General features: G+C 43.1%; 1 protein-coding gene across 2 annotated transcripts in view; it reads right to left on the bottom strand.

Annotated features, from left to right (window-relative positions):
- Positions 1-16,591, bottom strand: part of LOC110504090 (chloride channel protein 2) — a 198,402-nt gene that overhangs the window by 24,615 nt on the left and 157,196 nt on the right. For both annotated transcript variants that reach the window (XM_036961146.1, XM_036961147.1), the window contains 2 exons: positions 10,185-10,302; positions 7,076-7,146 (listed from right to left, as the gene is read on the bottom strand). In XM_036961146.1, coding sequence (XP_036817041.1) covers positions 7,076-7,146; positions 10,185-10,302 — 189 coding nt within the window. The remainder of the gene's footprint in view (positions 1-7,075; positions 7,147-10,184; positions 10,303-16,591) is intronic.

Here is a 16,591-nt window from a genome sequence, read left to right as displayed (position 1 = left end):
ATACGGGGGTGTAGTGTAGACAGAAGTCTTTGGAAAATATTTTAATACATTTGTTTGTTCATAATTTATGTTTAGGGCCTCTGTGGACAAATGGATTCTGAGTATACACGCACTCCCTCTTGAAAACTAATAACTAGAATCAACACTAAGAACACCCTAGCATAAAACACACACACATCAACTAATATGCCTCTATTTAATTTAAAATCAAATTGTATTTGTCACATGCGCCAAATACAACAGGTGTAGCCCTTACAATGCTTACTTACAAGCCCTTAACCAACAATGCAGTGCAAGAAATAGAGAAGAAAATATTTACTACATAAACCTAAGTGAAAAAAATATAGAAAAAAATAAATCAAAACAGTAAGACAAGAAAACTACATAACAATAACGAGGCTATATACAAGGCGTAATGGTACCGAGTCAATGTGCGGGGGCACATGTTAGCCGAGGTAATTTGTAAAGTGACTACGGATAGATAATAAACAGTGAATAGCAGCAGTGAAAAGGGGGGGGGGGGGGTCAATGTAAATAGTCCGGGTGGCCATTTGATTAATTGTTCAGCAGTCTTATGGCTTGGGGGTATAAACTGTTAAGGAGCCAGGCCCGCTTGTCATGTGTTAGCAGAGAGAACAGTCTAGGACTTGGGTGACTGGAGTCTGACAATTGTTTTATATACCACCTAGTATGAAGGTCCTGGATGTCAGGAAGCTTGGCCCCAGTGATGTACTGGGCCATACGCACTACCCTCTGTAGCTCCTTACGATCAGATGCCCAATGATGCAACCGGTCAGGATGCTCTTGATGGTGCAGCTGTAGAACTTTGAGGATCTTGGGAACCATGCCAAATCTTTTCAGTCTCCTGGGGGGGAAAAGGTGTTGTCGTGCCCTCTTCACAACAGTCTTGGTGTTTTTGGACCATGATAGTTCGTTGGTGATGTGGACACCAAGGAACTTGAAACTCTCGACTCACTCCATTTCAGCCCCGTCGATGTTAAAATGTGGGCCTGTTTGGCCCTCCTTTTCCTATAGTACACGATCAGTTACTTTGTCTTGCTCACGTTTAGGGAGAGGTTGTTGTCCTGGCACCACACTTCCAGGTCTCTGATCTCCTCCCTATAGGCTGTTTCATCGTTGTCGGAGATCAGGCTACCACTGTTGTGTCGTCAACAAACTTAATGATGGCGTTGGAGTCGTGCTTGGCCATGCAGTCGTGTGTGAACAGGGAGTACAGGAATGGACAAAGCACGCAACCCGGCCCCAGTGTTGAGGATCAGCGTAGCAGATGTGTTGTTGCCTACCCTTACCACCTGGTGGCGGCCTGTCAGGAAGTCCAGGATCCAGTTGCAGAGGGAGGTGTTCAGTCCCAGGGTCCTTAGCTTAGTGAAGAGCTTTGTGAGCACTATGGTGTTGAATGCTGAACTGTAGTCAATGAACAGCATTCTCACATAGGTGTTCCTTTTGTCCAGGTGAGAAATTACAGTGTGGAGTGCGATTGAGACATCTGTGGATCTGTTGGGGCGGTATGCGAATTGGAGTGGGTCTAGAGTTTCCGGCATGATGGGGTTGACGTGAGCCATGAACAGCCTTTCAACAGGGCGGTAATCATTTAGGCAGGTTACTTTTGCTTTCTTGGGCACAGGCACTATGGTGGTCTGTTTGTCGGTATTACAGACTCAGGTCAGGGAGAGGTTGAAAATGTCAGTGAAGACACTTGACAGTTGATCCGCGCATGCATTGAGTACACATCCTGGTAATCCGTCTGGCCCTGCAGCTTTGTGACTGTTGACCTGTTTAATAAAGGTCTTGCTCACATTGGCTACGGAGAGCGTGATCACACAGTCGTCCAGAACAGCTGGTGCTCTCATGAATGCTTCAGTGTTGCTTGCTTCGAAGCAAGCATAAAAAGGCATTTAGCCCATCTGGAAGGCGCGTGTTACTGGACCGCTCACGGCTGGGTTTCCCTTTGTAGTCCGTCAAATTTTTCAAACCCTGCCACAGCCGACGAGTGTCAGAGCCGGTGTAGTAGGATTTCATCTTAGTCCTGTATTGATGCATTGCCTATTTGATGGTTCGTCTGAGGGCATAGCGGGATTTCATCCACTGTGTGGATGATGTCATTGATGCACTTATTGATGAAGCCGGTGACTGAAGTGGTGTATTCCTCAATGCCATTGGATTAATCCGGAACATATTCCAATCTGTTCTAGCAAAACAGTCCTGTTGCATAGCACCCGCGTCATCTGACTACTTCCGTATTAAGCGAGTCACTGGTACTTCCTGCTTTAGTTCTTGATTGTAAGCAGGAATCAGTAGGATAGAATTATGGTCAAATTTGCCAAGTGGAGGGCAAGGGAGAGCCTTGTATGCATCTGTGTGTGTGGAGTAAATGTGGTCTAGAGTCCCCCCCCTCAGTTGCACATGTGACATGCTGGTTGAAATGAGGTAAAATGGATGTAAGTTTGCCTGCATTAAAGTCCCCAGACACTAAGATCACCACTTCTGGATGAGCATTTTCTTGTTTGCTAATGGCCTTATACAGCTCGTTGAGTGTGGTCTTAGTGCCAGCATCGGTTTGTGGTAGTAAATAGACGGCTACAAATAATATAGACAAATAATATAGATGAGAACTCTTGGTAGACAGTGTGGTCTACAGCTTATCAATACCTTTAGACTTCTTTAATATTAGACATCGCGCACCAGCAGTTATTGACAAATAGACACACCCCCACCCCGTCTTACCAGATGTAACTGATCTGTCCTGCCGATGAACAGAGAAGCCAGCCAGCTCTAGATTATTTGTGTTGTCGTTCAGCCACGTATCGGTGAAACATAAGATATTACAGTTTTTAATGGATAATCTTAAATCGGCCAGTTTGTTTTCCAATGACTGCACGTTGGTCAATAATACGGCGGGAAGTGGTGGTTTACCTACTTGTTGGTGAATTCTTACAAGGTACCCCGCCCTCCATCCCCTTTCCCTCAATCTTTTCACGCTGATGACGGGGATTTGGACCTTGTCTTGACAAAGCAGTATATCCTTTGAGTTGGACTCAAAATTCTTCATCCAGTTCGAGGTGAGTAATCGCTGTTCTGATGTCCAGAAGTTATTTTCGGTCATAAGAGACGGTAGCAGCAACATTATGTACAAAAAATGCAAAAAACTAACAAAACAGCACAATTAGTTAGGAGCCCGTAAAACGGCAGCCATCCCTTCCGGCGCCATTATATTGCAGCTCACCAAAATATTCAGGGCATCAATACTGTACTATTAGGTTTTGGGCTAGGCACATCATGAATTACTAATATTACACAGCCTAGAACAGATCTCTATCAAAAGTAACTTTTTTATATCGTAAAAATACTCTACTCTTCTAAATGTATGTGTGTGTGTGTGTGTAATGTAGACAACAGAATAACTAAGCTGGGTGCTGGTTTCAAGTGAATGAAACCCACGTGATCAAGAGGACAGCAATCAAAAGGTTCAAGGTTAAATTTAGCTTTTGGATGGATGAGTCATACATGTAGCCTATGAATATGAGATAAAACCAATGTTTAATGACATAACCTTCAACTATTTAATTTCCAGATTGCTGTTCCCTTGACTAAAACAATTACCATTATATATGTTGTAGGGGTGTACATGCTGCATTTTATCATGGTGTTGTATTCATCATTGTTAACTCAGAATTGGGCAGTTGTTTCATTGAAGGACATGCATCACTGTTAGAAAGTAGCAGTGTTGGTAATTCGACAGTATCATGGAATCCTTAGTGGTTGTAATTGTAATGGCTTTGTCATTGAACAGGAGGACAATAACTGCCTGTCTTACCAACCGGATACATCACGGACTACAGGAAGAAATCCAGCCCAGTCACGGACCAGGATGTCTTGCTCCCAGGCAGACTAAATTACTTTTTTGCCCGCTTTGAGGACAATACAGTGCCACTGACACGGCCTGCTACGAAAACATGCGGTCTCTCCTTCACTGCAGCCGAGGTGAGTAAGACATTTAAACGTGTTAACCCTCGCAAGGCTGCAGGCCCAGACGGCATCCCCAGCCGCGCCCTCAGAGCATGCGCAGACCAGCTGGCCGGTGTGTTTACGGACATATTCAATCAATCCCTATACCAGTCTGCTGTTCCCACATGCTTCAAGAGGGCCACCATTGTTCCTGTTCCCAAGAAAGCTAAGGTAACTGAGCTAAACGACTACCGCCCCGTAGCACTCACATCCGTCATCATGAAGTGCTTTGAGAGACTAGTCAAGGACCATATCACCTCCACCCTACCTGACACCCTAGACCCACTCCAATTTGCTTACCGCCCAAATAGGTCCACAGACGATGCAATCTCAACCACACTGCACACTGCCCTAACCCATCTGGACAAGAGGAATACCTATGTGAGAATGCTGTTCATCGACTACAGCTCGGCATTCAACACCATAGTACCCTCCAAGCTCGTCATCAAGCTCGAGACCCTGGGTCTCGACCCCGCCCTGTGCAACTGGGTACTGGACTTCCTGACGGGCCGCCCCCAGGTGGTGAGGGTAGGCAACAACATCTCCTCCCCGCTGATCCTCAACACTGGGGCCCCACAAGGGTGCGTTCTGAGCCCTCTCCTGTACTCCCTGTTCACCCACGACTGCGTGGCCACGCACGCCTCCAACTCAATCATCAAGTTTGCGGACGACACAACAGTGGTAGGCTTGATTACCAACAACGACGAGACGGCCTACAGGGAGGAGCTGAGGGCCCTCGGAGTGTGGTGTCAGGAAAATAACCTCACACTCAACGTCAACAAAACTAAGGAGATGATTGTGGACTTCAGGAAACAGCAGAGGGAACACCCCCCTATCCACATCGATGGAACAGTAGTGGAGAGGGTAGCAAGTTTAAGTTCCTCGGCATACACATCACAGACAAACTGAATTGGTCCACTCACACAGACAGCATCGTGAAGAAGGCGCAGCAGCGCCTCTTCAACCTCAGGAGGCTGAAGAAATTCGGCTTGTCACCAAAAGCACTCACAAACTTCTACAGATGCACAATCGAGAGCATCCTGGCGGGCTGTATCACCGCCTGGTATGGCAACTGCACCGCCCTCAACCGTAAGGCTCTCCAGAGGGTAGTGAGGTCTGCACAACGCATCACCGGGGGCAAACTACCTGCCCTCCAGGACACCTACACCACCCGATGTCACAGGAAGGCCATAAAGATCATCAAGGACATCAACCACCCGAGCCACTGCCTGTTCACCCCGCTATCATCCAGAAGGCGAGGTCAGTACAGGTGCATCAAAGCTGGGACCGAGAGACTGAAAAACAGCTTCTATCTCAAGGCCATCAGACTGTTAAACAGCCACCACTAACACTGAGTGGCTGCTGCCAACACACTGACACTGACTCAACTCCAGCCACTTTAATAATGGGAATTGATGGGAAATGATGTAAATATATCACTAGCCACTTTAAACAATGCTACCTTATATAATGTTACTTACCCTACATTATTCATCTCATATGCATACGTATATACTGTACTCTATATCATCGACTGTATCCTTATGTAATACACGTATCACTAGCCACTTTAAACTATGCCACTTTGTTTACATACTCATCTCATTTGTACATACTGTACTCGATACCATCTACTGTATCTTGCCTATGCTGCTCTGTACCATCACTCATTCATATATCCTTATGTACATATTCTTTATCCCCTTACACTGTGTACAAGACAGTAGTTTTGGAATTGTTAGTTAGATTACTTGTTATTACTGCATTGTCGGAACTAGAAGCACAAGCATTTCGCTACACTCGCATTAACATCTGCTAACCATGTGTATGTGACAAATAAAATTTGATTTGATTTGATTTGATTTCTGCTGTCCTCTATTAACATGTCATATAATAATATATGCCATTTAGGGGACGCTTTTATCCAAAGTTACCTACAGTAATGCGTGCATACATTTTACGTATCGTTGGCCCCAGGAATCAAACACACAATCCTGGCAGTGCAAGCATCATGCTGTACCAACTGAGCCACAAGGGACCACACACGTCACAAATTACCACCTCGCTCCGCTCACCCCTTTTCCTCTATCCCTAGTACATCTCTTGTCCTCATGACAAATGGTATGAACAACTACAGCAGATGAAAAAGTGGGAGGGGTTTGATTCTGTGGAGGGGTGGACTGAGGCGCTACAGGCCAAACCCACGAACCAGTAGAAGGTCACTGATTGAATGCCTCTAATGAAATGGCTGATGATGGACAGCATGGCAGCATGCTTTGGTTGAACCGCCACATCCCTTAAGTTGACCTCAAATTAACCACACCACCCTGACCGAGGAAAGACCACATTTGGACCATAGACATAGTCTTTTTGGGTTTAGGGTGTCATAGCTAGAGAGGTGGTCGAATTCTCATGACCCCAACTGACCTCTTGACCAATCAGTTTGCATTCTGACAATGAGGTCAGTTGTGAACCTACCTAATAGCCAATAAGAACAGGACTAGTGGTCAGAGGTCAGTAATGGTTCACAGACAGGGAGGAGCGTGTTCAACACATTTAGCTCGATGGTACAGATCACAGTCCATCGGCATGGATTAGCCCTGCAGCAGATGACGAGTGGTTGATTGGATGGCTGACCAGTTGCTGGGCAGTTTCCTGGGGCATGCCCAGCGTTCTTACCACAACGGATATCCTGACGCGCTTGGGTGGCCTCCTTAACTCAGGAGACGCAGAGCTCGATGCAGTGCCCTTTATGTTGATGTTGACATTGTTGTTCTTTCAGCAGCCAAAGACAAGAACAACGTTAACACAACGCCTCCGCAAAGTGGGGCAAACACTCACCCCACCACTCTAAGAAACAGACACTCTAGTCTCCCAACCCAAGTGGTGGTGTGGCATGAGTTGGTGGTGTCACTTAGAAAAAGTGGAGCGCAGTACTGGGCAGGAAGGGGTTATGTGTAGGAGAGAGTTGGGAGATTCTGAATTTGGAGGAGAGAATCGGAAGAGTGTGTAGGAAGTAAGGGTGTGTGTATTAAAAAAGGTGTCTCACCTCCAGGCCTTCTGTCTCAGGGTTGACACAGAAGAGATTCTTTAAGGTGTTGCCAGAGTGGTCCTGTGGACCTGAGAAGGGGAGAGAGAGAGACTTTTGAAGTAGCTCTAAGTAAATCAAAAATAACTTAGTTGTTTAATCATTCTTTAACCTCTCTGCGCACCGAACCTGTTAGCGGGATTCGACAACATACGGTGATCGCTACATAAATAGTCATATTAAACATTCATGAAAATACACGTTTCGGAAGCCTAGAATCTTGCTAATCCAACTGCGTTGTCAGATTTAAAAAAGGATTTACTGTGAAAGAATACGATGTGATTATCTGAGCATAGAGCCCCATTAAAAACAACTATTTAACCAGCACAGGAGTAACAAAATCAAACTGCAATAAAATAAATAGTTTACCTTTGACGATCTTCCTCTGTTTGCAATGCCAATGCTCATTGTTACACAATTAATGGTCTTTTGTTTGATAAAATCTATTTTTATAGCCTAACACGAAACATTTTGTGAACCGCTTGTGTCGTGAATTCCGTCTCATTCCATTTTCGACGACACATTCGCTGTAAATACACACACTAAACGTGACTTTTCCAGTCATGTTTGGTTTCATTGCTATCTACTGGTTTGTTTGTAACACAACCAAAACATGATGGGTCATTTCGAGGGACGTATTGACTGAAAGAAACCGATTTGAAGACAACAAGTAATGACATCATTGTGCACCAATGATATGACAGCTGTTTCGTTGATTGACTGTATTTTAACCCAATGAGCACTGATCGTCTTGAAATCTAGCTGGGTAGATAGCCAATGAGCTGAGGTAAACGGCAATATGTAATGTTTATGTGTTGGAAGACCAACCCATGTAGTAAACTCCGCCGTAAATAAGGTTGGAGGACGATTCATTTAGCGATTCCCAAATGGGGGAATATTTTTTGAACGAAGAGGACATAGTTTTGGACTGGTAAGTTCTTCTCATGCTAATGCCGTTGTTTGAAATTAATTATATAAAATGTTATTTGTGATTTTTTAAAATTTTAGTAGCATTATATAAACATTTATTGTAATGAAATGTGAGATGCGTGTGTCTGCCGCCCCACCCCCACATAAAATAGCCTATTTGAGGCTGTTGAGGCGAGGGCAGGCCCACAACAATGGCCAAAGTGAAATGGAGACAGTAGATACAGCTGGTCTGTTGAATTATAATAAAGACAGTAGATCTAGCTGATCTTTCATAATATAAATGAGACAGTAGATCTAGCAGGTCTATAATAATATATTCAACCTTATGTTCCCTGTACTCTATATATATATATCTGTTTATTATACCTGTTGATACAGGGCTCATATGTGAAACTATTCTAACTGAACATTTTCATTCACAGTGACACTGACTCAGAATGGGAGCCCCCAGTGCCAAGGTGTCCATCCCCCACTGAAGCTGGTTCATCCAGCTCCAGCCACAAGTAGTGTTCATCTGCCCAAATGTATTTCTGCAGGCATGATGTGCCTCAAGGCCAAAAGGGCACAGCATGGAGGCGTCGCTGTGTTCTTTGCAAAATGAAGTCACCCCATCACCTGCACCACATGCTTGGTGACCCTCTGCTTTACAGGAACAGGAGAAAGAGACTGCTTTGGCACCTGGCATCAGCAGCACAATATTGTGTAGAGGACTGAGGGTCTTCCAAATATTGAAAGTGTTATTTTGTAAATGTATATATATATTTTTGTTAATGTTTTTTCTCCATTTTTTGGGGGATTTCAAGTGTGTTAGAATACCATTTTGGTATTTTGTATATAGTTATTTCATTCAAAATGTATAACTTCACCAATTTGGCCACTTGGGTACATTTGGGCTACTTGTGTGGGACACCTGGGTGACTTCATGATAAATGTCATGTAGCACATTCATTTTGGAAGTTATCATTCTGAAACTTTGCACAAGTACTGTTGCCCTCGTGTTTTTCACTGAAATTGTCCCCATCATCCTATCTGAATGTTTGTTTTGTCTTGTTCATTTTAAAGATGATGATACAACAATACAAATTAAAAAACATGTTTATTTCATTGTATTATCTAAACCAGATATATTGTGTTATATTTTCCTACATTCAATTCACATTTACACAAACTTCAGAGTGTTTTCTTTCAAATGAAATCAAGAATATGCATAGCCTTGGTTCTGAGCCTGAGCTACAGGCAGTTAGATTTGGGTATGTCTTCAGGCGGAAATTGAAAAAAGTAGGGGGGTAGCTGCAAGAGGTTTTAAAAGTCTAAGCTGTTTTATGGAATGGATGGATCATTTAGCCATTTGATTTAGAATTTTAGGGAAAAAAATAAATACAATTATTTGATCCAATACTGAATTTAGCTATTACTACAATAGCTCAGAGAAACACACTGAATAACACATTCATAAATGGCAAAAAAAAGGCAAAAAAGAAATCATAAGAAACAAGGTTTTGAAGGGTTTGTCCTATATCTCGGAGATATAAGAAAGCTCAGGAATCATAATTATTTTTAAAAACACATATTTAACCCCTTTTTTGGGTAGGCACAACACTACCTTCATCCTTCCATAAAAAAATGTCAACTGGTGCCGGTTACCTTCAGACAAGTCCCGTGACACTTGTCGTAGAGCAAAACGGAGAGCACCATCCTTTCCACAGTGTGGTCACATTAGTTTGTATCCAAAACAGCTACAAACAGAAGTTGGCACATCGACTGTACCGACTTGAGACGAGTACCCTGACACTTGGGGGGGTCATAGAGCAGATACCATATTGTTTTCGTGAGTCTCCCCTTTCAATATAGTGGTCATAATAGTTTGTAGGTCAAACCGTTCGGAAGCTACAGACATTTTCGTGAGAAGACAGATTTTCGGGATGTCTCATGGTCTGACAAACACCGCTCTGTCACCTTTCACCACAGATGTGGAAGCGGGATATTGGCGGATGCAGTGGATTAAGACGCAGCCAATATCTCTAGCTTAAACTGACAGATTTTAAAAATGGGGATTTTGTTATTATGTTACTTGTTACCAGTGCATCAATCGACTCTAGGGGGTTAAGGTCTGACCGAGGGTGTGTGTGTTTGTTCTTACTTGTGGGCATGGGTATATCAGGAGGGCGGTCCACCACAGAGGATCTCTTCAGGGCCGGCTTCAGTGGCTTCATGGAGGGGGTAGGGGTGGAACTGAAGGAAGACTCCTCTGTGGAGATCTACACACACACACTCGCGTTACTATACACTCTGAGTACATATAATTAATAGTACAGTATATGCTGTACCTACACTACCATTCAAAAGTTTGGGGTCACTTAGATACAATCTTTGTCAAAATCATTCGCAAGGAGATTCCTGCAAAAATATTATTTGAAGATGAAAGAAAAGCAAATGTTAAATTGATCAGAAATACAGTATAGACATTGTTAATGTTGTAAGTGACTATTGTAGCTGGAAACGGCTGATTTTAAATGGAATATCTACATAGGCGTACAGCGGCCCATTATCAGCAACCATCACTCCTGTGTTAGCTAATCCAAGTTTATCATTTTAAAAAGGCTTATTGATCATTAGAAAACCATTTTGCAATTATGTTAGCACATCTGAAAACTGTTGTCCTGATTAAAGAAGCAATAAAACTGGCCTTAAGACTAGTTGAGTATCTGGAGCATCAGCATTTGTGGGTTCGATTACAGGCTCAAAATGGCCAGAAACAAAGACCTTTATTCTGAAACTCGTCAGTCTATTCTTGTTCTGAGAAATTAAGGCTATTCCATGCGAGAAATCTCGTACAACGCTGTGTACTACTACCTTCACAGAACAGCGCAAACTGGCACTAACCAGAATAGAAAGAGGAGTGGGAGGCCCTGGTGCACAACTGAGCGAGAGAACAAGTACATTAGAGTGTCGAGTTTGAGAAACAGACGCCTCACAAGTCCTCAACTGGCAGCTTCATTAAATAGTACCCGCAAAACATCAGTCTCAACGTCAACAGTGAAGAGGCGACTCCGGGATGCTGGTCTTCTAGGCAGAGTTCCCCTGTCCAGTGTCTGTGTTATTTTGCCCATCTTAATATTTTATTTTTATTGGCCAGTCGGAGATATGGCTTTTTCTTTGCAACTCTACCTAGAAGGCCAGCATCCTAGAGTCGCCTCTTCACTGTTGACGTTGAGATCAATTATTTTCATTATGTGAGGTTATTCTTATCCAAACTTGGGAGGTGAATTGATGTTGTGCAGGGTTGTAATTTCTTCTGATTTTTGTTATTTCCTGTTTTACAGCTTCGATGCTCTGGAGCCTGGTGTCGCCAAGGAGCATTCGGACAGTCGGGACCAGGTTTCAGCTGTTGCGCATCCTTCCTCCCATAGATGGTCTGCCTGTAAAAGCACCACCTGGACTGGACACAGCTAGACAAACTCTCTTTTTGACAAGATCAGGGAGTTTTGCGACTAAGAAGCTATGGACGTGACACGTCCTGCACCAAAGTCAAGGGCAGGACAGAAACAGGCTCTCCGAATATAGATTCCCTTGTTCATGTGTGGTTTGGATGGACCAGTAATCAGTACTATCTGCAGTGCTTCTATTCACGACTCTCTCCTAACACATACGTTGCTGCTACTATTATTTTTCTACCCTGCTGCTCAGCCACTACCCCTGATTGCATGCAAATAACTATCTTGTCTATCACTAATATCGTTATTGTTCTTGTACATACTGTAAATGTTATTTATATTGACACTATCTACTTTGTGTTTGCTACAATGCAAGAAACCATTTGGCTGTACCGTTTACACCTTCTGTAGAGACCATCTACTTAGCAAAATATTGATACACTTGAAGTCGGAAGTTTACATACACTTAGGTTGGAGTCATTAAAACGTGTTTTTAAACCAATCCACACATTTCTTGTTAACAAACTATAGTTTTGGCAAGTCGGTTAGGACATCTACTTTGTGCATAAGTAATTTTTCCAACAATTGTTTACAGACAGATTATTTGACTTATCATTCACTGTATCACAATTCCAGTGGGTTACAAGTTTAGATACACTAAGTTGACTGTGCCTTTAAAAATCTTGGAAAATTCCAGAAAATGATGTCATGGTTTTAGAAGCTTCTGGTAGGCTAATTGACATACAGTGCCTTGCGAAAGTATTCGGCCCCCTTGAACTTTGCGACCTTTTGCCACATTTCAGGCTTCAAACATAAAGATATAAAACTGTATTTTTTTGTGAAGAATCAACAACAAGTGGGACACAATCATGAAGTGGAACGACATTTATTGGATATTTCAAACTTTTTTAACAAATCAAAAACTGAAAAATTGGGCGTGCAAAATTATTCAGCCCCTTTAAGTTAATACTTTGTAGCGCCACCTTTTGCTGCGATTACAGTTGTAAGTCGCTTGGGGTATGTCTCTATCAGTTTTGCACATCGAGAGACTTACATTTTTTCCCATTCCTCCTTGCAAAACAGCTCGAGCTCAGTGAGGTTGGATGGAGAGCATTTGGGAACAGCAGTTTTCAGTTCTTTCCACAGATTCTCGATTGGATTCAGGTCTGGACTTTGACTTGGCCATTCTAACACCTGGATATGTTTATTTTTGAACCATTCCATTGTAGATTTTGCTTTATGTTTTGGATTATTGTCTTGTTGGAAGACAAATCTCCGTCCCAGTCTCAGGTCTTTTGCAGACTCCATCAGGTTTTCTTCCAGAATGGTCCTGTATTTGGCTCCATCCATCTTCCCATCAATTTTAACCATCTTCCCTGCCCCTGCTGAAGAAAAGCAGGCCCAAACCATGATGCTGCCACCACCACCATGTTTGACAGTGGGGATGGTGTGTTCAGCTGTGTTGCTTTTACGCCAAACATAACGTTTTGCATTGTTGCCAAAAAGTTCAATTTTGGTTTCATCTGACCAGAGCACCTTCTTCCACATGTTTGGTGTGTCTCCCAGGTGGCTTGTGGCAAACTTTAAACAACACTTTTTATGGATATAAGAAATGGCTTTCTTCTTGCCACTCTTCCATAAAGGCCAGATTTGTGCAATATACGACTGATTGTTGTCCTATGGACAGAGTCTCCCACCTCAGCTGTAGAGCTCTGCAGTTCATCCAGAGTGATCATGGGCCTCTTGGCTGCATCTCTGATCAGTCTTCTCCTTGTATGAGCTGAAAGTTCAGAGGGATCTTGGTAGATTTGCAGTGGTCTGATACTCCTTCCATTTCAATATTATCGCTTGCACAGTGCTCCTTGGGATGTTTAAAGCTTGGGAAATCTTTTTGTATCCAAATCCAGCTTTAAACTTCTTCACAACAGTATCTCGGACCTGCCTGGTGTGTTCCTTGTTCTTCATGATGCTCTCTGCGCTTTTAACGGACCTCTGAGACTATCACAGTGCAGGTGCATTTATACGGAGACTTGATTACACACAGGTGGATTGTATTTATCATCATTAGTCATTTAGGTCAACAATGGATCATTCAGAGATCCTCACTGAACTTCTGGAGAGAGTTTGCTGCACTGAAAGTAAAGGGGCTGAATAATTTTGCACGCCCAATTTTTCAGTTTTTGATTTGTTAAAAAAGTTTGAAATATCCAATAAATGTCGTTCCACTTCATGATTGTGTCCCACTTGTTGATTCTTCACAAAAAAATACAGTTTTATATCTTTATGTTTGAAGCCTGAAATGTGGCAAAAGGTCGCAAAGTTCAAGGGGGCCGAATACTTTCGCAAGGCACTGTAGTTTGAGTCAATTGGAGGTATACAATCAAACTCAGTGCCACTTTGCTTGATATCATGGGGAAATCCCCAAAAATCAGTCAAGACCTCAAAAAAAATTGTAGACCTCCACAAGTCTGGTTCATCTGTACAAACAATAGTACGCAAGTATTAACACCATGGGACCACGCAGAAGTAATACCGCTCAGGAAGGAGACATGTTAGAGATGAACGTACTTTGGTTCGAAAAGTGCAAAAGAATCCCAGAACAACAGCAAAGGACCTTGTGAAGATGCTGGAGGAAACAGGTACAAAAGTATCTATATCCACAGTAAAAACAAGTCCTACGGTGGGGCAAAAAAGTATTTAGTCAGCCACCAATTGTGCAAGTTCTCCCACTTAAAAAGATGAGAGAGGCCTGTAATTTTCAACATAGGTACACTTTAACTATGACAGACAAAATGAGAAAAAAAATCCCGAAAATCATTGTAGGATTTTTAATGAATTTATTTGCAAATTATGGTGGAAAATAAGTATTTGGTCACCTACAAACAAGCAAGATTTCTGGATCTCAGAGCTGTAACCTCTTCTTTAAGAGGCTCCTCTGTCCTCCACTCGTTTCCAGTATTAATGGCACCCGTTTGAACTTGTTATCAGTATAAAAAGACACCTGTCCACAACCTCAAACAGTCACACTGTTGCTGACAGGTGTATAATTTTTTTTGCACAAAGCCATGCAATCTCCATAGACAAACAGTGGCAGTAGAATAGCCTTACTGAAGAGGTCAGTGACTTTCAACGTAGGATACTATAGGATAGGATACTACAATTCCAACAAGTCAGTCAAATGTATGCCCTGCTAGAGCTGCCTCGGTCATCTGTAAGTGCTGTTATTGTGAAGTGGAAAATTTTAGGAGTAACAACAGCTCAGCCGCAAAGTGGTAGGCCACACAAGCTCACAGAACGGGACCGCCGAGTGCTGAAGTGCATTGCGCGTAAAAATCGCCTGTCCTCAGTTGCAACACTCACTACCGAGTTCCAAACTGCCTTTGGAAGCAACTTCAGCACAATAACTGTTAAATTGGGAGCTTCCTGAAATGGGTTACCATGGCCGAACAGCCGCACACAAGCCTAAAATCACCATGCGCAATGTCAAGCGTCGGCTGGAGTGGTGTAAAGTTCGCCACCATTGGTCTCAGTGGAAACGCATTCTCTGGAGTGATGAATCAAGTTTGGTGGATGTCAGGAATACGCTACCGTCCCCAATGCATAATGCCAACTGTAAAGTTTGGTAGAGGATGAATAATGGTCTGGGGCATTTTTCATGGTTTGCCTAGGACCCTTAGTTCCAGTGAGGGGAAAACTTAATGCTACAGCATACAATTACATTCTAGATGATTCTGTGCTTCCAACTTTGTGGAAACAGTTTGGGGAAGGCATTTTCCTATTTCAGAATGACAAAGCCCCTGTGCACAAAGCGAGGTCCATACAGAAATGATTTGTCGAGATCAATGTGGAAGAACTTGACTGGCCTGCACAGAGCCCTAACCTCAACCCCATCGAACACCTTTAGTATGAAAAGGTGAAAAGCCTTCCCAGAAGAGTGTGTGTGTGTGTGTGGGGGGGGGGGGGGGGCAACTCCATATTAATGCACCTGATTTTGGAATGAGATGTTTGACGAGCAGGTGTTCACACACTTGGTCATGTGGTGTACCTCTGAATGGGGCGGCAGGGTAGCCTAGTGGTTAGAGCGTTGGACTAGTAACCGGAAGGTTGTGAGTTCAAACCCCCGAGCTGACAAGGTACAAATCTGTCGTTCTGCCCCTGAACAGGCAGTTAACCCACTGTTCCCAGGCCGTCATTGAAAATAAGAATTTGTTCTTAACTGACTTGCCTGGTTAAATAAAGGTAAAATAAAATAAAATAAAATAAATCCACAATATGGCAGATGTTTAAAAGCCATAACACATAAGTTCTCTCAACAACAGGTTATGGTCAATAATATTAAAGGCTGCACTGAAACCTAACAGTACAGCTCTCACAATCTTCTTACTTTCAATTTCTTTCAACCAATCATCAGTCATTTGTGTCAGTGCAGTACATGTTGGGTGCCCTTCTTTATAAGCATGCCAAAAGTCTGTTGTTAATTTGTTTACAGAGAAATAGCATTGTATTTGGTCAAAACATTTTTCCAACAGTTTGCCAAGAGCTGGCAGCAAGCTGATAGGTTGGCTGTTAGAACCAGTAAAAGCCGCTTTACCAGTCTTGGGTAGTGGAATGACTTTGGCTTCCCTCCAGGCCTGAGGACAAACACTTTCCTCTAGGCTCAGATTAAAGATATGACAGATAGGAGTGGCTACACAGGCAGCTACCATCCCCAGTAGCTTTCCATCTAAGTTGTCAATGCCAAGAGGTTTGTCATTATTGATCGATAACAATACTTGTCCCACCTCTCCCCACAACAGCTTTAAAAAAATTAAAACTACATTTTTTTCTATCATTATTTGTTCTTAGAGAGAGAGAAATAGAGTGTAAGAGAGCGCTGAGAAACCTAAATTAGTGTGATGAATAGCTGGATATCCAAACCCTGGCATCCTGGGGGGAAAAGCACCTTGTCCCTTCCCCTTCTTCTCCTCCCCCACCCGGCCTGCTGTGAATGGCTGAGTAGCACCCCACTAGCCTGGGGCAGGGAGGGGGGTGGCGCAGGGAGTAGAAACCAGATCAGTATTCTGAATACAGTAGTGCTAGCCCCCAAAACAAAGTTAGACATTGGCAGCCTCAA

Source organism: Oncorhynchus mykiss, chromosome 24 (genome assembly GCF_013265735.2).
Source record: "Oncorhynchus mykiss isolate Arlee chromosome 24, USDA_OmykA_1.1, whole genome shotgun sequence".
Classification (NCBI taxonomy): domain Eukaryota; kingdom Metazoa; phylum Chordata; class Actinopteri; order Salmoniformes; family Salmonidae; genus Oncorhynchus; species Oncorhynchus mykiss.
This window is presented reverse-complemented; position numbering and strand designations above follow the sequence as displayed.